Below are 24,490 nucleotides of genomic sequence, written 5' to 3'. Positions count from 1 at the left end.
TTTTTTTGTCATTGTATCAATAGTTCATTTTTATTCTGGAATTGTATTCCATTACCACAATTTGTTTATCTGTTAACTTGACAGAATTTTTGTTTTCAGCTTTGGGCTATTATAAACAAAGTTTCTATAAACATATTTGTACAGGTGTTTTTGTGGATATTTGTATTCATTTATCTGGGAGAGGAATGGCTGGGCTGTTTGATATGTGTATATTTAAACATTTCTAAGTGGTAATCTTATTTCATACTGCCACAAGTAATATATGAGAGTTACAATTACTGCACGTCTTCACTAATGTGATATAGTTAGTCTTTACTTTTGGCCATTCTAGTGGGTACCTTACTTGGTTTTAATTTGCATTTCTCTGGATAACTAATGATGTTAGTCACAGATTAGGATGCTATTTGGCCATTTGTGTATTCCCTTTTGTGAAGTGTCCAAACCTTTTGCCCATTTTTTTTGTTTTTTTTGAGACAGAGTCTTACTCTGTTGCCCAGGCTGGAGTGAAATAGAGCCATATCAGCTCAGTGCAACCTCTGTCTCCCAGGTTCAAGTGATTCTCCTGCTTCAGCCTTCTGAGTAGCTGGGACTACAGGCATGCACCACCATACCCAGCTAATTTTTGTATTTTTAGTAGAGACAGGGTTTCACCATGTTGGCCAGGATGGTCTTGATCTCTTGACCTCATGATCCACCCTCCTCAGCCTCCCAAAGTGCTAGGATTACAGGTGTGAGCCACCTCACCCGGCACCTTGTGCTCATTTTCAAATTTAGTTGTCTTTTTGTTACTGATTTTAGGAGATCTTTATGTTCTTCATACAAGTCTTTGAGAATATTTTCAGCCACTATGGTTTGTCTTTCCATTTTTTTTCTTTAGAGTCTCACTCTGTCACCAGAATATAGGTTTCACAAGTGCAGAGATTTTCATCTTTTTCTTTACTAACGGCATGTGTCACTCAGTGGCACAGTCACAGCTCACTGCAGTCTCGACTTCCTGTGCTCAAGAATTTCTCCCACCTCAACCTCCTGAGTAGCTGGGACTACATGCATGCTCAACCAGGCCCAGCTAATTTTCTTCTATTTTTTATAGAGATGGAGTCTCACTATGTTGCTTAAGCTGGTCTCAAATTCCAGGGCTCAAGCGATTCTCTCACCTTAGCTTCCCAAAGTGTGGGGATTACAGATGTGAGCCACTGCACTCAGCCTTTCTTTTCTTTTCTTTTCTTTTCTTTTTTTTTTGGAGACGGAGTTTCGCTCTTGTTACCCAGGCTGGAGTGCAATGGTGCTATCTCGGCTCACCGCAACCTCCGCCTCCTGGGTTCAGGCAATTCTCCTGCCTCAGCCTCCTGAGTAGCTGGGATTACAGGCACGTGCCACCATGCCCAGCTAATTTTTTGTATTTTTAGTAGAGACAGGGTTTCACCATGTTGACCAGGATGGTCTCGATCTCTCGACCTTGTGATCCACCCGCCTCTGCCTCCCAAAGTGCTGGGATTACAGGCGTGAGCCACCGGGCTTGGCCCCATTTTCTTAATAGTGTCTTTTGATGAGTAGAAGTTTTAAATTTTGATTAACACATTATTTTTTTTTTTCTTTTTAGGTTTATGATTTTATGTGTCCTAGCTAAGAAACCTCTGTTTATCTCCAGGTAGCAAAATTTTTCAGTATTTTCTTTTCTTTTTGAGACAGAGTCTCGCTCTGTCACTCAGGCTAGAGTGCAGGAAGGTGATCTCGGCTCACTGGAACTTCGGCCTCCTGGGTTCAAGCAATTCTCATTCCTCAACCTGCTGAGTAGCTGGGACAACAGGCGTTCACCACCACACCCGGCTAATTTTTGTATTTTTAGTAAAGATAACGTTTTACCATGTTGGCCAGGCTGGTCTCAAACCCCTGACCTCAGCTGATCTGCCCAGTTTGGCCTCCCAAAGTGCTGGGATTACAGGTGTGAGCACTGTGCCCGACATGTTTTCTTATAGAAAATTTTGGTTTCAGTTTTTATGTTTACTTAAATGATTTATTTCCAATTTGATTTCATTTATGCATTTTACACTTACTATTAATTAATGGAACAAATACTTACTGAGCACAGCCTCAGTACCAGCCGCTATTTAAGGTACCGGTGTTCATTAGTAAACAAAAAAATGAAACTCTCTGCACTTGTGAAATCTGTATTCTGGGGAAGTGACAAATAGTAAACTAATAAGTAAATTATAGAGCATGATGAAAGGTGATAAAGGACCATGATCGGGGGAACATGATAGGGTAAGGTAAAGGGGTGGTGAGGTTTCTGGTTTTAAGAAAGATGGTAAAAATAGCCCTTATTGAGAATGTGTCATTTAAAAAATGACTTGGAATAGGGTTGTGCCTGATCAGTAGCTGCAATACTAGAAAGATGGTGGAACAAGAGCAAAGAAAAATCCCTTTGGTTCCAGAATATCTCTTGAAAAAGAGAAAGGCTCATCAAGCCCTCAAAGCTACTCAGGCAAAACAGGCACTTTTGTCAAAGAGGGAGCAGAGGAAAGGAAAAGGGCTCAGGTTTAAGCAACTGGAATCATTCCTACATGATTCCTGGAGGCAGAAATGTGACAAGGTGCATCTCAGATGACTAAAAGTGAGACCTCATGCCTTGAAATTGCCAGATAAACATTCATTGGTCTTTGTTGGAAGGATTAATGGTGGAGAGAACTGGTGGAGAGAACCATTGCAAAACTTCACCTAAAGAAAAGTTTTAGTGGTGTCTTTGTAAATTACAGTCTATCCCCAGAACCTAAAATTACTGCTTATAGTGGAACTTTACATGACCTGGGGATTTCCACATCTGAAGTTTGTGTGGGAACTAACTTTGAAATGTGGACAAACCAAGATCAAGAATAAGACCATCATCCCAGCTACTCAGGAGGCTGAGGCAGGAGAATTGCCTGAACCCAGGAGGCGGAGGTTGCGGTGAGCCGAGATCGCGCCATTGCACTCCAGCCTGGGTAACAAAAGTGAAACTCCGTCTCAAAAAAAAAAAGAAAAAAAAGAATAAGGCCATCCCTCTGACAGACAACACAGTGACTGAGGAGCACCTGGAGAAGTTTGGTGTCACTTGCTTGGAAGACCTCATTCATGAAATTGTCTTCCCAGGGAAGTATTTCCAGGAGATCTCATGGTTCTTGCACCCTTTGCACCTTTTGGTGGCCTGTCTTGCTCAGGCTGGAGTGCAGTAGCATGATCTCCCCTCACTGCAACCTCTGCTACATACCAAAAATGTAGTGGGCTTCCTCAAGAAGATGGGCTCACCTGGCTCTGGGGTGAATGCATCAATCAGCTCATCCACCAACTGAACAAGACCCAGAATATCTGAAAGCACAGTGCAGTGGAAGCATGTGTTTTTGTTTTTTGGGGAATTTTTATCAAGTATCTTCAGAGAAGATTATTCCCTGTTTTATCTTCAAAAACTGGAAAGGAAGGGTCGAAGAGAAGACAGTAGTTTATGTTCATGGCAAGCACTGCTCATCACAGTCCAGTTCCAAGGAAAATTTCAGTGTTTTCTACATTGGCTGCCACCTCATCAGAAATTAGCACATGCCATGGAAGAAGGAGTCCTACTTTGTTGCATCTTCTATCCTAAGGTTTAATCTTGGTAAATGAGTAACTCAAGCATTTGTACAAGGCTCCCTAGGACTCCTGCAACAATGGACCAAGCGCAGGGACATAATTTAATCTGGAGATACCTGGGGTCTTGTTTTGAAAAGACTTGAAATACACATAAGAAGAAATGTACACAAATGAATATCCAGTTACACACATACACAAAAAAAAAAAAATGAAAAAGACTTGAAGAAGATTTAGGGAGCAGCCATTCAGATATCTGGGAGAAGAGTGTTCTGGGTAGACAAAACAGCCAGTGCAAAGGCCTTAGAATGGGAGCATCACTGGCATATCCCAGGAAACAGCCAGAAGGCCAGTATAGTACAGGGTAAATGTGGACAAGGTTACAGTGATATAGGAGGGCAAATTGTTTAAACTCTTATAGGACATTGTTAAGATTTTAGCTCTTTGAGTGACATGAGAAGCCATTTTAGAGTTCCATGTACTTAATACACATTTTAAAACAGCACATATGTACTCCTGAATTCACTTAGAGATTTCGTAGTATTGCTTCTTTAGGTATCTGTTTAATAAGTGTAGAAGCATTTTTTTCCTGATAGGTATACTTAATATTATAATGGTTTTCTTATTTCAGAAAGATCCAGATTACCTGAAGCTATGGTTGGACACTTTTGTTTCTAGCTATGAACAATTTTTAGATGTTGATTTTGAAAAGCTGCCTACCAGGTATGTAGAAACACTAATTTGTTACCCTTGGATGAGTTTTTCATTTGTGACACAAAGATTTCATTGATGACCTATTACAAGGATGATAATTATGTTACTCTCTTGATACTCATGAATAACCCTATTCTCACAGAGACATAGCTAATTGATGACAGTGGTCTTTCTTGGTGATGCTGGACCTGGCTTCTAGAAAACTCTTCTCTGCTTTGGTAGGATACTACCAACTGGTGTCCTGCAACACACTTAATTTCTGACACTAACTACTGGATCCCATAGGTTAAGGGCAAAGTCCTCTGTAAGACTGCCTTCACTTCAGACATTAACCACTGCAAGTCTTGGGGACCACCCACATTTCAGACCAACTGGCTATAAATTCAGGTTCTCACACCCTCCTCCCCATCTCAGGTTCAGTAACTCACTACACTGACTCAAAGAACTCGCTGAAAGTACTATACTTATGATTATGGCTTTATTGTAAAGAATACCACATAGGACAAGGTGTGGAAGGGTCTGGATGCAGAGTTTCCATGTCTTCTCCCCATGGAGTCAAGGTGTGTTGCCCTTCCTAAACATCAGTGTGTTCACTAATCAGGAAGCTCTTCAAGATTTGGATGTCCACAGTTTGAAACTAAGGGCTCACTCTGAGTCGCTTCATTTGCATAGAATCAGATGTAATCCATAGGGCTTATTATGAATAACAAAAGACATTCTGAATATCACGCAGAAAATCTCAAGGGTTTTTGAAGCAATTTGCCAGAAAACTGGGAAAAGACCAGTTATATATTCTTTATTATACAGCAGACATGTGAGTTGAAACATATTTTCATTCCTGGCCTTATAGTAGGACCTTAGAAAACATCTTAGAGGACGTAAAGTGTTTAGATTTTTAGAAACTAGATTTAAAAATCATAAAATGGGGGAAAAATTCAAATTGATGGAAAAGTACTACTGAAAGTACAAATCTTTCGTTTTTCCACCTACCACCATTCCTCACATTCATACCATTTCCCAGACCCACTTCTCAGATCAAGTTTTTTCTGTCTTAAGCTACCTTGAAGGCCTAATAGTTCAATAAGAGAGATTGGCTGGGGTAAAATGCAAGAAAAATCACAAGAGGCATTTAGCCACAAAAGGAGTACCAGTTTAAGATACATGTTGGCCGAGTGCAGTGGCTCACATCTGTAGTCCCAGGACTTTGGGAAGCTGAGGTGGCCAGATTACTTGAGCCTAGGAGTTTGAGCCAGCCTGGACATCATGGCAAAATGCTGTTTCTTCAAAAAATTAAAAATGGTGGTGTGCGCCTGTAGTCCCAGTTATTCGGGAGACGGAGGTGGAAGGATTGATTTTGCCCAGGCGGTAGAGGTTGTGGTGTGCTATGATCATGTCACTGCACTCCAGCCTGGTGAGAGGGTGAGACCCTGTCTCAAAAAAAAAAAAAATAAAAAACAAAAAAAGGTGTGGAGGGGAGAAGGGAGAAATGGATGGTGTATGGTGATGAGAAGGAGTATCTGGATAATTAAATCTTCAAGGAGGAAAAGTGTTTGCATTTTGGGGACAGAGGTAGGCAATCTGAGGTAGTAAAGGAGAATCGAGTCTAGAGATCAAATAGGGGTCAGATTGTGAAGTATCATGCATATAATACTATGGACTTTGACTCTTGTTGTTATGGAAAATAAGAGTGCTACTGAAAATTTTTTCATGTAGAATGTCTTGATCAAGTTTGTGTTTCAAAGTCACTTTAGTGGCTGGTGGAGAGGGTTGAGACTGAAGGCAAGGAGCCCAGTTAAGAGGTAAGTGTAATAATCCAGAGACATCACTAGAGCTTTTGACTAAGATACTGAACTCAAGTTAGGATGTGGGTGTACTAAGAAAAGACTAGTACTTCATTATTTATAAATTAAGTTTCAGATGGCTTCCTCATTAGATTATTATTTATGATAGGTTTATAAAGGTTGGGAGGCATTAAATCTTGACCTTTTCTCAAAACAAAATTATGTATTACTGATTTTTACTAATAAAATAATATTCTTATTTGTACTTAGAAGTACTTCTATTTTAATACTTTACATCTTGCTTTAAATTGTGGGGCTAAGAATTTTATAGTTAGGATTTGAGCCTTTGAATATTTGGAATATTGGAATGAAGGCTTCTTAAGTTTCTGAGGTGCAATTGCTATCATCCATACATGATGAATATTTCCATTTTTGGGAGTTGGTTTCCAAAAACATTAGGAAGACTTATATTGCCACTATGTTTAAACTAACATGAAGAATGCCAAGAGCATTGCTGTGTTTGTGATACAGTTTGTTTACTTACAATTGTGTTTCATGTTTTTGTCAAAAAACTGAGCCATGAATTTAATTTTTCTAACAGAAAACATTCAAAATTTTAAGTGTATGCTTTATGCAAGATATTTTATAAAATTAGTCAAATCACCTTAAAGGTAAGAGACACATGGCTAATCCTCATTTGAAGTAAACTGACCTTAGAGAATTCATAATGTAAAGCAGAGACGGCTTTTATTAGAATATAAAGTCTTTGAACTTGAACCTAGGCTGCTTCCTGTATAAGACACAGAACCATTGGCAGCTGCTTACAATAGACATTCGATAGCCAAACAGATGAGTGAAACAGCTTTTTGGAATTTGGGAAACTGCAACAAAAGAAGCATAGAATTTAATTTTGAACAGTAAAGTACTAGAGGTGGGAAAATGCTTCCAATTCTTAAATGCTCATAACATTAGAAACATGGCCAAAAATTTCATCTTTATAAGGCATGTTCAACCAAGCCCCAATTTTTAAAAAAATGTGTATATTTTATTGCATTTTAGGTTTTGGGGTACATGTGAAGAACATGCAAGATTGTTGCATAGGTACATACGTGGCAATGTGGTTTCCTTCCTTCCTCCCCATCACCTATATGTGGCATTTCTCCCCATGTTATCCCTCCTCAATTCCCAACACCCCCCCATTGTCCCTCCCCTAGTTCCCCCCAACAGACCCCAGTATGTGATGCTCCCCTCCCTGTGTCCATGTGTTCTCGTTGCTCAACATGTCTATGAGTGAGAACATGCGGTGTTTGATTTTCTGTTCTTGTGTCAGGTTTGCTGAGAATGGAGGTTTCCAGGTTCATCCATGTCCCTACAAAGGACACGAACTCATTGTTTTTTATGGCTGCATAGTATTCTATGGTCTGTATGTGCCACATTTTCCCTGTGCAGTCTATCATCGATGGGCATTTGGGTTGGTTCCAAGTCCAAGCCCCAATTTTGTTTAAAAAAAAAAAAAATCTTAGAAACTAATTTTTTTCCTCTTTAGTCATTTTTTAGAAGCTGATTTTCTGACTGTTTAATTATGTATTAAAAACAATGTGCACGTAGAAAATGAGATGACTAAGGACAAAGGGAAATATTCTTTTAAATAAGTAGGATAAAATATTGGGAAATCGAATGTTTTCTTTCTTGTTGACATATGTTTTTGGAAAAGTGAGGAGGAATAGCTTTGCTTACTTTTGAAAATTAGTTATATCTAAATCTTTGTTTATTATTTTTAGATTACTTCTTTTAGCCCTTTAGCGGGAAAAACTACATATGTATATCTATAAATAAGAGATTTTCTGGGACCTACCTATAAATAAGAGAATGAAAGAATCCAAAGCTACAAGTGAAATGGTGCCCCAACTAAAATGAAATATTTGTAACTGGGTTATAGAATTTGGCATTTCTTATAATATGCTTTATGACTTATTTTTTATGTAATTTAATTAAAGTCAGGTGTTCATTTTATAAAATACTTCCTTAATTTATGTTGTAGCATGATTAAGAAAGAGGCTAACTGTATTTATTCTACATATGACTACTGGTTATGTGCTTCAGATTTTTCTACCTACAGCTAATCAAACAGCCTTTTACTTAGTATAAAAATGCTAGCAATACCTCATATGAAGCATAAGCTGAAGAAGAGACTACTGTAAAGTATAATTGTCATTTAATCATAGATGTGCTTTAGGGAGCTCCCTTCAGATTTGGGCAATACATGTCTACTTTTCTTTTTGTTTTGTTTTTGAGATGGAGTTTCACTCTTGTTGTCCAGGCTGGAATGCAATGGCACGACCTTGGTTCACCACAACCTCTGCCTCCTGGAATCAAGTGATTCTCCTGCCTCAGCCTCCTGAGTAGCTGGGATTATAGGCATGTGCCACCACACCTGGCTAATTTTGTGTTTAGTAGAGTCGAGGTTTCTCCTTGTTGGTCAGGCTGACCTCGAACCCCCTGCCTCAGGTGATCTGCCTGCCTCAGCCTTCCAAAATGTTGGGATTACAGGCGTAAGCCACTGCACCCAGCCTACATGTCTACTTTTTAAGGAATGGCAGAGCTTTTGATATGAAGATCTATACCACTACATCTTGTTAATTTATTTTTTTTAAGTAAAGGTGAAGTTTTGCTATGTTGCCCAGGCTGGCCAAATTTCTGTTTCTTAGCCGATTTGGCATAAGTTTCAACCAGGTGAAGACCTCAGGCCAGAAACAGGTTTGTAAGAAATACTGTATTTTTTTATTTTCTGTGACTGAACATGCCTTTGATTCTAAGCCCACATCTTTCAGACTGGTAAGATATCCATGCTTTGTTATGCTTTGGATTTTCCTCCATCTCCAGAGATGATAGGGTTTTATTTAGTGCCACTGATTTTTGATGGGGAGGGAGAAGATATTCTCTGGTTTTGGTTGTGTGACCACAGTAGTGACCTCTGATACATCCCTTGTGCCCATCTGCATAGCCCACTTAAAACCAGCTCCTCTCGGAACACAGATTTATTTCATGAGGTTGGGTACTTCAGCGTCCATGGGGAACTTCAAAGGTTAAATTGTCAGTTCTGTGTTACAGAGCTGAGATTTAGTACCCTTCTCTTTACACTTTGAATCTAGATGTGGGTTTTTATTATGAAAGAAACACCAGAGGAGCCACTCAGGTCTGATGTTGACAGTTGCCCTTAAGAACCATGTAGTCTTACATAGAAATCATTTGTTATAAAATATTGACATATTACTTTTTAAAATCTTCTGTTGATGCCCATGCTCAGAGTTCTATGTTTCCTTTTTTGCTTTTTTGTTTTTTATACCCTTTTATCTTTCTCCTTTCCTTTTGCTGGTTATCTTTTCTCCCTCTTCTGATCTTATGGCTTGGGGAGTCTATACTAAACAATGATGTTTAGTAAAGCAGTTGACAAATATTAACCTAGTTACATAGATACTTCACTTTTATTTGGTAGTTACTGTTTCTTTTAGAAAGGGTATGCACACTGGTATACATAGTATTTAGTATACATAGTATTTCTAAGTGGAAAATAATTTACTCTAAATATTTTCATTAAAAATAGTACAATTGAAGATATCAAATAGTCTCTCTCTCTCTTTAGTAAGCCTCTTCTGAAGTAAGAAAAACCACTCTGCTCTAACCATGTTCTAGTTACTAATCATCTGGTGGTATGTTGCAGACAAGAAGGCACAGAGTATCTGGAATGAATAAAAGAGCTTCTTTAGGATTTTGGCTGAAAATGAAGTTCATTTAAATGCCAGAGATTTTCTTCTTATATTTCAACAGGCTTCTTACTCTTTTCCCTTTCTGTTGTAGGGTAGATGATGTGCCTCCAGGAATATCTCTGCTTCCTGATAATATTCTGCAGGTTCTGAGGATCCAGTTGCTACAGTGTGTTCAGAAAATGGCAGATGGGTTAGAGGAACAACAGCAAGCCTTGTCAGTTTTGCTTGTCAAGTTCTTCATTATTCTTTGCAGGTATCTAGTAAAAAAAACAAACAAACAACTATCTGTTTAAAAATAATTGTTACCAAAATAATAATTAATTTAATTTATTATTAATGATGTTTGTAGTTCATATGGAGCTTTTAAAGAGTAAGTACAGTTTTTGCAATAGGCTTTTGGTTTGTTAGTATATTGGAAATCCTTTTACTTAGTTACTATATCTAGTTACAGAGACATGAGCCAAAATTTTAAAAAATTATATTAAAGTCAATGACAGGTTTTCTTCCCTAAGAAATTACTATACCAGTATTTTCTGTATGGTTCTCACCTGTAAATGTATATGCATTTTTATTATGCTGTGTTACTATTTGTGAAAATAAATCATTCAGATATTTCATTTTATCATTTTACCAAATAAAGTGTAATTATCCTATATGTTATCATATTTCCCACATTTATAAATTAGGTGTGTGATGCTTACATTTTGGTAGGTGTAAATAACAACAAGGAAGCTTAGTAGAATACAGAGCTTGAGACTTGCTTATGGAAATTCTGTTTCAAAAGGGCTCAAAATCTAGATTTTTTTCAAACATTCCACATTCATCTGCGTATAAGAATTCAAGAACCATTAGTTTAGGGCATCATATTCCTCTTGAAATCTATCTTCATTTCGAAAGCAACATGCTGTATCTTTAAATTTATCTTTTTTTTGGAAGCCACTTTCTATAACATACATTATTTGTTTTATAAATATTTTATAATTAATTAGTAGATGAATAGGGACTTAATTTACCTGTTAGTCACCTTTGGCTTAATTGCTTATTGCCTTTGCAGGAATCATAGAATGATTGAGCAATAATTGCTAAAATATTTCACCCCTAATTTAGGTTCTCCCAGAGCCTTAAACATGTTTTTATTTTTGTGTTTTTCTTCATCCTTAAAATTTAGAATAATAATATAAGAATTATAAGGGTTGAAAAATGCAGCTGGGTACGGTGGCTCACACCTGTAATCCCAGCACTTTAGGAGGCCGAGGCAGGTGGATCACTTGAGGTCAAGAGTTCGAGACCAGCCTGGCCAACATGGTGAAACTCTGTCTCTACTAAAAGATACAAAAATTATCTGGGTGTGGTGGCAGGCACATGAAATCCCAGCTATTCAGGAGGCTGAGGCAGGAGAATCGCTTGAACCCAAGAGGTGAAGGTTGCAGTGAGGTGAGATTGTGCCATTGCACTCCAACTTGGGTGACAGAGTGAGACTGTGTCTCAAAAAAAGAAAAAAGGTTAAAGGAAAACGGTTTATTCAGATAGTAAGACATAGGTTGGCCTCTGATAATTTGCTATATTTTGCTGTTAGCTACCTACTACAATTTTGCTGAAATGAAAAATCCTACAGATATTTGTTTTAAATTCATTATGTTTAGATTTTGGTAATAGTGGGAAGCACTAGAATGTTCAACACATTTTTTTCGTTGAAAAAAATTTTTTGGGTAGGAGGTAGTTTCTGGTGATAAATTTAATGTTCAGTAGCTACCAGTCACAGAACATGTTTCTATTCACAGAAGTCTCCCTTTACTTTTTTAAAGCTCTTTTTAAAAACTTTTATAGACTTTCTGTTTTATAGCAGTTTTTGTATAAACCTAGAATTCCCACATACTCCTTTGCTGTAGCCCCAAGTTTCCTCTGTTATTAATATTTTGCCTGTGTGATACATTTGTCATAGCTGATGAACCAATATTCATGCATTATTAACTAAAGTCCATGTGCACCTTAGGGTTCACTATTTGTGTCCTATAGTTTCATGGGTTTTGACAGATTTATATTGTCATATATTTATTTTGTCATATATTTAATATTGTAATATATTTTATAGTGAAACCCCCTCTCTACTAAAAATACAAAAATTAGCCGGGAATGGTGGCACATGCTTGTAATCTCAGCTCCTTGGGAGGCTGAGGTGGGAGGACCGTTTGAATCCAGGAGGCAGAGGTTGCAGTGAGTGGCGATTATGCCACTGCCCTCCAGCCTGGGTGACAGAGCAAGACTCTGTCTCAAAAAAAGAATTAAAAAAAAAAATTATTGTCTTGCTGCATTGCCCAGGCTAGTCTTGAATTCTGGGCTCAAGTAATCCTTCTGCCTGTCAAAGTGTTGGGAATAAAGACAGAATAGTTTCCCTACCCTAAAAATGGCCTGTGCTCCACCTATTCATTCCTTACACATGTATCCACACACCACCTCTGTGCCCGCCCCAACCTCTGGCAACCACTGATTTTTTTTTTTTTAAACTCATAAGCATACCAAATGTTACAGATCTAATTGACACCACTGCGATATGTATACTGTGATGGAAGCATAACCTGTGTCTCAATTTAGACACATTAACTTATTTTTGGACACCATGATCAACACTGCCTGCAATCCCAATATTTTGGAAGGCTGAGGTGAGAGGATCTAGAATGAGGCTTAACCACTAATCTTTTAATGGTGTCTTTTAGTTGCTTTCTCCAGGGTGTCATAATTAGAATGTAACCTTTTTAAACTGGCTTCCTTCACTTAGCAATATGCATTTAAGGGTCCTCCATGAATTTTCTTGTTTGTTTGTTAGACAGGGTCTTATTCTGTCACCCATGCTGGAGTGCGGTGGCTTGATAAGGGCTCATTGCATCCTTGACCTCCCAGGCTCAATTTATCTTTCCACCTCAGCCTCTGAGTAGCTGGGACTATAGGTACATGTCACCAAGCCCAGCTTTTTTTTTTGTATTTTTGGTAGAGAAGGGGTTTTGCCATGTTGCCCAAGCTGATCTTGAACGCCAGGTCCCAAGCGATCCTTCCACCTTGACCTCCCAAGGTGCTAGGACTATAGGCATGAGCCATCGCACCTGACCCTCCTCCATATTGGCAGGGCTGATCTCCAACTCCTGACCTCATGATCTGCCTGCGTTAGCCTCCCAAAGTGTTGAGATTACAGGCGTGAGGCACCGCGCCTGGCCGGATTATACTTTTTAAAAAAATTGAGACAGTCTTGCTCCATCACCCAGGCTGGAGTGTACTGACATGATCATGGCTCATTACAACCTCAGCCTCCCTGGCTCACATGATCCTCCTACCTCAGTACCTGAGTAGCTGGGAGGCACACCACCATGCCTGGCCAATTGTTTTTAAAAAATTGTTGTCTTGCTGGCTGGGTGCAGTGGCTCACACCTTTAATTCCAGCACTTTGAGAGGCTGAGGCAGGTGGATCACTTGAGGTCAGGAGTTGAAGACCAGCCTGGCCAACACGGTGAAACCCCATCTCTAATAAAAATACAAAAATTAGCCAGGAATGGTGGCACAGGCTTGTAATCCTGGCTACTTGGAAGGCTGAAGTGGGAGGATTGCTTGAACCCAGGAGGCGGAGGTTACAGTGAGCTGAGATTATGCCACTGCACTCCAGCATGAGTGACAGAGCAAGACTCAACATAGTTGCTTATAGTTTATAAGATATTGGCATATATTTTTTCTCTTCTGTTTCTACTTTGTGATATTTTCCAACCAATAATAAATAGATGCTAATCAACATATACTTTTTAAACAGTCTTTGTTTATAGTAGTTAAATGGTGCTTGAGGTGTATTTCACATTCTTGGTGGGAGAGCAGTTATATAACCATTTTGCTTTTATGTTTTAATGAATGTCATTTGCATTTTGTTTGCCAGCATGTATTCTCATAATTCAAGCTGAATACATGAACATATGTTTTGTTTACCATTCACATGTAAAAAATTAAAGTCTCTTTTTCTCATAGAAATCTATCAAATGTGGAAGAAATTGGGACTTGCTCGTACATTAATTATGTCATCACCATGACAACACTCTATATTCAGCAAGTAGGTGTGAACTAATATATTCATTTTTATCACTTTACTGAGAGTAACTAGGTTTTACTTTTTTTTGTATTATAGTTAGTATGGTTAAATATTTTCAGAAGAGGTAATAATTGAGAAGAGACCTACACTTACTGTTGGCTAATATGTATTTCAGAAATCTTGTACATATTACCTAAAAGTACATAAGTACTGTAGTTATTATATATACTGCTATTTAATTTAAAAATTGAGTGTTTTATAAATGGCTTTTTAAATGATACAATTTGTGATTTTTATGTATTATTTATTCATCACATATCCTTCTTACTGAAAACATACTATGTTTTCAAAAGATGTTTGGGTAGCTATTTTAAACTTATCATAGGACATATTTAAAATCTTAAAGGATGTATCTGGTCCATATGATTAAATGACTCAGTCTCAATGGGAGAGTTTGGCTTATTTGAATACAAATGACTTATTGTTAGATAATAAGTAAGACATGTCTTTAATTTTATGTTTAACTTTGTTCTTAGTTAAAAAGCAAAAAGAAAGAGAAGGAAATGGCAGATCAGACGTCTATTGAAGAATTTGTGATCCACGCATTGGCATTTTGTGAAAGTTTATATGATCCATATCGGAATTGGAGACATAGAATTTCAGGGTATGTCTTATAAATAATAATATTCATTTAAAACTTGGATGTCATAATATATGTGATTCTTCAAAGCAGGTCTTCTCTATGAAAGTAATTGGAAAGAAATATATAAGATCCACAGGTTTAACTCTGAGCTAGAGAAATATGTTGGAGGGAAAGAATTAGTGACAAATTCTGCTTTTGGATAATTACATATACCCTGAACTTGTATTTTGCAGTGCAATTTTAAATACCAACAATCTGGTAAGAAATGTTAAAGGCACAGTAGCATCAAATACAATATATATCTTTTTCAAGAAAAGTTCTTTTTTTAAAAAAAACATACTTTATATTTTGAAAATGCATTCTAGCAGTATTTTGTTCATTAAGTTTTAATTATAGAGCTTATGTCATCAGGATCCCATCAGGAAAGCAGAAGCAAAACTAAATATTTTTATTTTTACTTTTAGACATGAGATCTCACTATATTGCCCAGACTGGTCTTGAATTCCTAGGCTCAAGTAATCTTCCTACCTTGGCCTTCCAAAATACTGGGATTATAGGTATGGAACTACTGCATCCAGGCTCCTCCTGCTAGTTTGAGATGGAGTCTCGCTCTGTCACCAGGTTGGAGTGCAGTGGTGCAATCTCGGCTCACTGCAATCTCTGCCTCCCAGCTTAAAGTGATTCTCCTACCTCAGCCTCCCTAAAAGCTGGGACTACAGGTGCACGCCACCATGCCTAGCTAATTTTTGTATTTTTAGTAGAGATGGGGTTTCACCATGTTGGTCAGGATGGTCTTGATCTCATGACCTTGTGATCTGCCCACCTCAGCCTCCCACAGTGCTGGGATTACAGGTGTGAGCCACCGCGCCCAGCCCTCCTTATGCTAGATATTTTAAAAGAGAGGATCTTCACTGGAGTCAGTATTTGCAAATAAATAAATAAATAAATAAATAAATAAATAAATAAATAAAATACAAAGAGAGGATCTAATAGAAGGAAACTGATAAATATTAGATAATTGAGAAAGCAAAAGTGAGACATTGACTTTAGGAAACAGCTACTTTCCCTTGGGTCATAGGAACAAAGGGAAGAGAATAGAGTTATCAGAATCTAGACTTTTGAAGAAGAGGCCCTAGAGCACTGGGGTTCAGACCTCTAAGGAAGGAGCATTACTTAGCAGATGCTGATATTTTTTGAGCAGTCAAGAGGCTCATTTTGGAATTGCCAAAAGTGAGCTGAAGGCAGGAACCAGCTGCCATTACTACAATTAGGAGTTCTTGCTGGAGTGATGCTGATGAGTATAGAGAAAAAGAGCAGTATGGAACCAATCCTTGCTGTGTTTCATTTGGTACCCTCTATTAGGGAGCCCAAAAGGGAGGCAGTTGGAAAAGAAGAAAGTTTGTATGATGCCTGCCCCAGCATCACAAAGCAGAGAGAATATAGAAAGGTATGTTGGTACCTTAGTGACAATAGCTTAATTACCAGTACAGAGCTCAAAGAGAAGAGTTTTAAACTCATGTATCATTCTTACCTGTGGGCACAGATTACGAAGAATTGTATCATAACTTGTAATCAGACCTCTTTTTTAGATTTCCCAAATCTCCTCAAGATTTTCCATTTTTATTTTCAACTTAACCTGACCCATTTGTAAATAATTCCTACTTCTTACAACATGATTGCAGCATTTCATTTCTAAATTATTTTTATAGGCTTTTCAGGGTTTCCAGGATAGTGTAGCCACCATACCATTAGATGATGGGGAAGTATTGATAATCGAGAGAACATTTATAAATACTATGTGGTAACACTTTTTATGCTCTATATAGTGATGTAGTATTTTATTGAATACATCCTGGGAGATGAATGGAAAATGTTTGTTAAAGATAAAAAATTTCAGTTAGACAGGAGGAACAGATTATGCTTCAGTAACAAACAAGGGGCTTAGAATAACAAAAGATTAATTTTATTTTCATGTTGTCTGTCTGCTGTGGGTAGACAGAGAGCCTCTACTCATCATAGTCTAACTAAAGATCCCAGGCTAACAGAGCAGCCAGGATTTTAGCCTTTGCTGGTCACCATGTGAGAGAGAGTAAGTTTTGAAAGGTATCAAATTGGCAATTTAATATTCTTGTCTGGTCATGCTACATGACACATGTCATTTTCATTCTGAACTCATTGGCCAAAACTGTGATTACATGTCCCCATCTACTACAGTGGGGCCAAGTTAAAACCTACCATGTGACTAGAAGGGGTAGAAATAGTTGGCAATTAGTGTCATGACTACCTCTTATCTCTGCTTATGCCCTGCTTATGAATCTTTAAAGATACAAAGAGGGAGCTGGATGTGTCCCAGCTACTGGGGTTGCTGAGGTGGGAGGACTGTTTGAGCCCAGGAGTTCAAGACTGCAGTTAGCTACAGAGAACTGTCTTTTTAAAAAAAGATACAAAGAGGCACTTGACAGTACTTCATCTGTAGCCTTTATGCTCATTAGCACTTTGGTTCTAACTAATCAGTGTTCCCCCTGTTTCGACATGTATGCCAGAGATTTTTCTAAGGAAAGTATATCTCTTCCTCCTCTTCCTCCTACTCTTGCTAATTCTCCATCCTCTACCTTAGATTTGCCAACAATGGCAAATCTAAGAGAACATTTTAAGTTTTGAAACAATGACATAATTTTTCTTTATAGACAGCAAGACAGATACAGAAAGAGGAACATAAAATCAATCTGAAAATGCCAGAAGAGAGGCTTTTAAAGGATTTAATAATAAGAGCAAAATGAATTTAAAGATGGGGAAAGGAGAGGTTTATAAAAAGATAGCTCTGATAACAAATTAAATAAAATTGGTAGCTAAAAACAGTTTTTGAGAGTCAAAAATAATTTTTTTGATAGCTGTTAAATAGGAAAATATAATAAAGATTATTACACCAAAAAAAGTAATTTTCCCATATAAAGTAGAAAACGTATACAGATAACCAAAACTTGCCAGATGAGGCCAGTCAGAAAATTCCAGATGTTTACAAAAACACATTTTGCAATGGCCCATTAATCAGAGAACTTTAAAAACTACCTAAAAATTAAAATTACCTTCATATAGGAATACATTTTAATTCACCCAGAGACCCTTAAGTGAAGAGAGAAGAATTTTACTAATTTAATTTTTAAAAAACCCACTACCTATTAAACTCATGTAGTATTGCTAAAAGAGTATCTACAGAATTTTCATGTCAATGTTTTCTTGTAAAAGTGGAAGTCAAAAGCAGAGATCGTCTTTAATAATGAACCACTGATAAAATATTTATAATTAGTATAAAATTCCACTTATGTGAATTTTTGAGCAATAATTTATATCAGACTTTCCAATTTACCAACATTTATATAATTTACCTTTTAAATTATTATTACTATACTTTAAGTTCTGAGGTACATGTGCAGATCTTGCAGGGTTGTTACATAGGTATACACATGCCATGATGGTTTGCTGCCTCCATCCCCCCGTCACCTACATTAGGTGTTACTCCTAATGTTATCCCTCCCAATCTTCCCACCCCCTGCTATCCCTCCTTTGGCCCCCAACAGACCCCAGTGTGTGATGTTCCCCTCCCTGCATCCATGTGTTCTCTTTGTTCAATACCCACTTAAGAGTGAGAACATGCAGTGTTTGGTTTTCTGTTCTTGTGTCAGTTTGCTGAGAATGATGGTTTCCAGATTCAGCCATGTCCCTGCAAAAGACATTAACTTATCCTTTTTTATGGCTGCATAGTATTCCATGGTATATATGTGCCACATTTTCTTTATCCAGGCTATCCTTGATGGGCATTTGGGTTGGTTTCAAGCCTTTGCTATTGTAAACAGTGCTGCAGTGAACATACGTGTCCATATGTCTTTATAATAGAACAATTTATAATCCTTTGGGTATACACCCAGTAAGGGGATTGCTGGGTCAAATGAAATTTCTATTTCTATATCCTTGAGGAATCACCACACTGTCTTCCACAATGGTTGAACTAATTTACACTCCCAACAGTGTAAAGGTGTTCCTATTTCTCCACATCCTCTCCAGTATCTGTTGTCTGCAGATTTTTTAATGATTACCGTTCTAACTGGCGTGTGATGGTATCTCAATGTGGTTTTGATTTGCATTTCTCTAATGACCAGTGATGATAAGCATTTTTTCATATGTTTGTTGGCTGCATTAATGTCTTATTTTGAAAAGTGCCTGTTCATATCCTTTGCCCACTTTTAGATGGGGTTGTTTGTTTTTTTCTTGTAAATCTGTTTTAGTTCTGTGTAGATTCTAGATATTAGCCCTTTGTCAGATAGGTAGCTTACAAAAATTTTTTCCCATCCTGTTGGTTGCTGGTTCACTCTAATGATTGTTTCTTTTGCTGTGCAGAAGCTCTTACATTTAATTAGATCCCATTTATCTATTTTGGCTTTTGTTGCCATTGCTTTTGGTGTTTTAGTCATGAAGTCCTTGCCTATGCCTATGTCCTGACTGATATTGCCTAGGTTTTCTTCTAGGGTTTTTATGGTGTTAGGTCTTATGTTTAAATCTTTAATCCACCTGGAGTTAATTTTTGTATAAGGTGTAAGGAAGGGGTCCATTTCAGCTTTCTGCACATGGCTAGCCATTTTTCCAAATACCATTTATTTATTAAACAGGGAATCCTTTCCCCATTGCTTGTTTTTTTCAGATTTGTCAAAGATCAGATGGTTATAGGTGTGTGATGTTACTTCGAGGTCTCTGTTCTGTTCCATTGGTCTATATCTCTATTTTGGTACCAGTACCTTGCTGTTTCGATTACTGTAGCCTTTTAGAAAAGTTTGAAGTCAGGTAGCTTGATGCCGCCAGCTTTGTTTTTTTTGCTTAGGATTGTCTTGGCTATGCGGGCTCTCTTTTGGTTCCATATGCAGCACATCAAAAAGCTTATCCATCACAATCAAGTAGGCTTCATCCTGGGGATGCAAGACTGGTTTAAAATACACATATTTGTAAATGTAATCCATTACATAAACAGAACCAAAGACAAAAACCATGTGATTATCTCAATAAATGCAGAGAAGGCCTTTGACAAAATTCAGCAGTGCTTTGTGCTAAAAACTCTGAATAAACTATGTATCGATGGAACATATCTCAAAATAATAAAAGCTATTTATGACAAACCCACAGCCAATATCAAACCAAATGGGCAAAAACTGGAAGCATTCTTTTTGAAAACTGGCATTAGACATGGGTGCCCTCTCTCACCACTCATACTCAACATAGTATTGGAGGTTCTAGCCAGAGCAATCAGGCAAGAAAAAGAAATAAAGGGCATTCAGTTAGGAAAAGAGGAAGTCAAATCATCTCTATTTACAGACAACATGATTGGTTATTTAGAAGACCCCATCGTCTCAGCCCAAAATCTCCTGAAACTGATAAGCAACTTCAGCAAAGTTTCAGGTACAAAATCAATGTGCAAAAATCAGAAGCATTCCTATACACCAGTAACAGACAGTGACCCAAATCATAAGCGAACTCTCATTCACAATTGCTACAAAGAGAATAAAATACCTAGGAAAACAACTAACAGAGGATGTAAAGGACCTCTTCAAGGAGAACTACAAACCACTGCTTAAGGAAATAAGAGAGGACACAAACAGATGAAAAAACACTCCATGCTCATGGTTAGGAATAATCAATATGGTGAAAATGGCCATACAGCCCAAAGTAATTTATAGATTAAATGCTGTCCCCATCAAGCTACCATTGACTTTCTTCACAGAACTGGAAAAAACCACATTTATAGAATCTTATGAGTGAGAATTTTACAAAACTTCTGTAGTAATTGTTAAATTTGAAAACATTTCTGTAGTTTCCAAACTTCCATTTTTTCCAAACTTTCCAGCACTTCCATTCCAGAGTGCTCTCATATTTATATGGTTCATCTACAGTTTGTTACCATGTATCTTTGAACATGTGTCAGACAAATGAAGGTGTTCTCTCACTCTGTACATGTATAGGAATTTTAAAAAAATGAGTTCTTTTAAGTATCAAAATGAAACTTATGAACTAAAAAAATTACCATACATTTTAATTTATAAGGCTTATCTCCACTGACTTCTTACATATTTCAGAGAAAACTGGAAAAACTGAAGGCATTCCCACATTTCTTAGAATTACTGGGTTTTTCTCCATTGCGAATTATTTCATGTCCTTGAAAGCAACTTGGAAAACTGAAACTTTACCAATTTTTTTAACATTCATTTTTTTCCCTAGTATGAGTTTTTCTAAGTTTTCAAAGGGAACTGGGAAAATTACATGTTTTCCAAAATTTCTCACAATCCCACTGTATGTTTTTTCATGTGTTCTAATAGAACTAGAACATCTGAAGTCTTTACCACATTTCTTATGTTCACATGGTTTTTCGTCAGTATGACGTCTTTCATGCTGCTGAAGTGATCTGGAAAAAGTGAAGGCTTTACCACATTAGTTATATCCAAAGGGTTTCTCTCCAGTTTGAGTTCTTTCATGTTGTGGAAGAACTGAGTGATTTACCACATTTTTTTACAATTCTAAGACTTTTCTCCACTTATATGAGCCCTTGTATACTTATGAAGAAAATTGGAAGTTGTGAAGGGTTCCACATTCTATATCTATAGGGTTTCTCTCCAGTATGAAGCGTTTTATGTTGTTGAAGGGTATAGGAAGAAGCTAATAATTTATCACATTGCTTACATGCGTAGGGTTTCTCTGAAGTATGACTTTCATGTTCATGACAGTATCTGAAATAATTGAAGTCTTTACCACAATATTTACATTTATAGGTTTTTTTCTGCAGTGTGAGTTTTCTGGTGCATATGAAATAAACTGGGGAAAATAAAGTTTTCCCTACATACTGTACATTTTTAAAATCTGTTATCACTGTGCATTACCATGTGTGTTCAAACACCTATGAGAGAATTAAAGGCTTTCCCACATTGTTTACATTTATATGGCTTCATTTCACAGTCCTCACACTCAAATAGTCTGTCCAGAGTGAGATATAATATCCCTATGAGAGATGTATGACATATGAAGACATTTCCACACATTCTGCATACACATGGTTTTACTTCATTAGAAACTTTCTTGTTCAGATTGAGATTTGAATTCTGGCTGAAGGTTTTTCTCCACATTGACTATTTTCTTTACCTTCACACAGTCTCTTACCATATGACTTACATTTCTCCCGTATTTTCTAACTTGATCGTCAACATTCTGGTCTTCCCATTTGTTTTATATAGAAGCAAAATTCCTGAAGGTTTCCAACATCACATCTCTATAGAGTTTCTCCTGGGAAAAATCCAGCAACGCCCTCTCCTCCTGGGTGAAGGTCACAGCCACATCCTTAAAAGTCACCGAGTCCGCATTCCGGCTTCCGGCATGCTCCAGCATCTTGCCCAGGGATCTTGCAGGGCCTGCAGGTCACAGGTGACAGAGGCTAGCACAGAACCACCTAAGAGCTGAGGAGAGGGAGCTGAGCTAGGAGTACAGCCCAGAGATCCAAAAAGAAGAAAATTTTATGTACTATTAACATAATATTAGGAAGAGAATTTTTCATATGTGAGATGACAACAGCAAGGGGGGCATATGAGTAAGCAGCATTTAATGAATGCATGCATATATTTGCCAGGAAAGTGTGTATGTATTATCTCTAATACACACAACAGTCTTGCCAGTTATGTAAGTACTGCTTCAAAGATAAATGGTAAAGCAGGAAATTCAGACTTGGGTTTCTTTCACTTTGACAGGAGGTTAAAAAATGGAATTAGGAGAAATCCATTGCTCATGGAAGACTATACAGAGGGATCTACAGCAATAGTTTACACCTTATTTATTAATCTGATTCTGAAATTAAATGGAAATTGAGAAGGTATAAATTTTCTTATTCATTGTTTGTGTTTATTGCTTACCAAAATAGCTAAACCAGATTAGAATAGATTTAATTAAAATTAACATAATTCCAAATACAGAGCCATTTAAAACTATTTCTTTTCTTGTTTGATGAAAACAAATAGATACTTTTTCTAGATTTGATTAATCTGGTATCTCAATTTTGATCCTACTTACAGAATCTCATAAACTTAGGAAGATTTCCTCAAGTGGAACTAAAATAAGTATAGGGAAATAAATCAGTCAGACATGGTGGCTCACACTTGTAATCCCAGCACTTTGGGAGGCCAAAGCAGGAGGATTTGTTGAGGCCAAGAGTGTAAGACTCCATCTAGAAAAAAGAAAAAATTATCCAGGTGTGATGATGTGTGCCTATAGTTCCAAATATTTGGGAAGCTGAGATGAGAGGATCACTTGAGCCCACAAGTTGAAGCCTGCAGTGAGCTATGATGACACCATTGCATTACAGCCTGGGTGAAAGCAAAACTTGAAAGAAAGGAAGAGAGAGAGGGGAGAGAGGGAGGAAAGGAGAAAGGAAAGGAGAGGAGAGGAGAAAGGAGAAAGGAGCGGAAAAAGGAAAGAGGGAGGAAAGGAAGGAGAAGAGAGTGAGAAGAGGAGGAAGACGAAAGAGAAGAGAAGAAGGAAAAGAGAAAAGTCTTCCTTCAATATGACTTGTTCATTCATTTAACCATTTGTTCAAAAATATGCTTTTGAGTTTCTACTTTGTGACTAGTGCAAGTTTAGTATGATTCATTGCTTTCACTGAGAAAAATAATTTATGTTAAGGTATGCCCTGTGCTTCCTACTTTGTCAAATCTGGGATAATATATGCACTAAATAATTACAGTAGTGAATTATTTAACCATTTAGGAAGAAAATTTATGAGTTCATACCAGTGATGGATGGATGGATGGATGGATGGATGGATGGATAGATAGATAGATAAAGAGAGAAGTGAAAGGTCTTGCTTACAGTAAAATCCCAAGTGCCAATTATAGAGGGGATGCTGGAGTTGGGGGAAAAAACAAAACAAAACAAAACATTTTGCACACATTATAGTAAGATTGGATTAGGCAAGAATCACTAATGGATGTTAAACCCAAGGGGAAGTTTTATTTGGGAGCATGATGTGTGTATGGTTTTGGGTTTTTTTTTTTGGTGGTGGTGGTGGTTTTTTTGAGACAGAATCTTGCTCTGTCACCCAGGCTAGAGTGCAGTACTCTGATCTCAGCTCACTGCAACCTCTGCCTCCTGGGTTTGAACAATTCTCATGCCTCAGCCTTTTAAGTAGCTGGGATTACAGGCACACACCACCACACCTGGCTATTTTTTTACTTTTAGTAGAGACAGGGTTTCACCATGTTGGCCACACTGGTCTTGAACTGCTGACATCAGGTGATCCACCCATCTCAGTCTCCCAAAGTGCTAGGATTACAGGTGTGAGCCACTGCCCCCAGATGTGTGTGGTTTTAAATTGTCTCCCCACAATTACTTATTACTTGTAATTAAAAAATTATTAATGATTTTGGACAGTACTGGACCAAATAATCCAGTTGGTTGAATGATCAAAATTAACTGATCATTAGTAAGAAATAGATGGGCATCATGTGCTCCACATATGATAACCCCAAGAAGGCCACATTATTGCTTACATGTTATTCTACCCAAACATGCATAGTCTGAATCTAATTGTAAGAAAACATCAAGCAAATCCAAAATAAAGAGCATTCTAATTTTTAAAAAAGAGGGTTGAAGGACAACCTCCTTTAAAAATGGGTTATAGAAAAAAGGGGTTATAGAAATGTTTCATATTAAAAGAGGCTAAAGAGACACTAAATGCAATACCTCACCCTGGCCTGGAAACTGTATTGGAAGGGGGAAATGCTACAAAGGATGTTATTGGGTGAATTGACAAAACTGGAATATGGTTGATAGATTACACAGAAGTATAGTATCAGTGTTAAATTTATTGACTTTTATAACTATACTGCAGTATTATGTAAGACTA

At 37.4% G+C, this 24,490-nt stretch overlaps 1 protein-coding gene and 1 non-coding gene across 9 annotated transcripts in view; one reads left to right on the top strand and one right to left on the bottom strand.

The window, feature by feature from the left end:
* The window catches only part of NBEAL1 (neurobeachin like 1), a 210,698-nt gene that overhangs the window by 22,435 nt on the left and 163,773 nt on the right, over positions 1-24,490 (top strand). For all 8 annotated transcript variants that reach the window (XM_039470091.2, XM_074399227.1, XM_074399224.1 and 5 more), the window contains exons 3-6: positions 4,229-4,320; positions 9,951-10,112; positions 13,862-13,943; positions 14,459-14,586. In XM_039470091.2, the coding sequence (XP_039326025.2) occupies positions 4,229-4,320; positions 9,951-10,112; positions 13,862-13,943; positions 14,459-14,586 (464 nt within the window). The remainder of the gene's footprint in view (positions 1-4,228; positions 4,321-9,950; positions 10,113-13,861; positions 13,944-14,458; positions 14,587-24,490) is intronic.
* LOC120364463 (small nucleolar RNA SNORA1) lies at positions 12,378-12,516 on the bottom strand. The gene has a single exon (XR_005579716.1). It is a non-coding gene; the product is annotated as a small nucleolar RNA SNORA1 (small nucleolar RNA).

Source organism: Saimiri boliviensis, chromosome 5 (assembly GCF_048565385.1).
Source record: "Saimiri boliviensis isolate mSaiBol1 chromosome 5, mSaiBol1.pri, whole genome shotgun sequence".
Taxonomy (NCBI): domain Eukaryota; kingdom Metazoa; phylum Chordata; class Mammalia; order Primates; family Cebidae; genus Saimiri; species Saimiri boliviensis.
The sequence above is the reverse complement of the archived record's forward strand: the minus strand, read 5'-3'. Positions and strand labels throughout refer to the sequence as shown.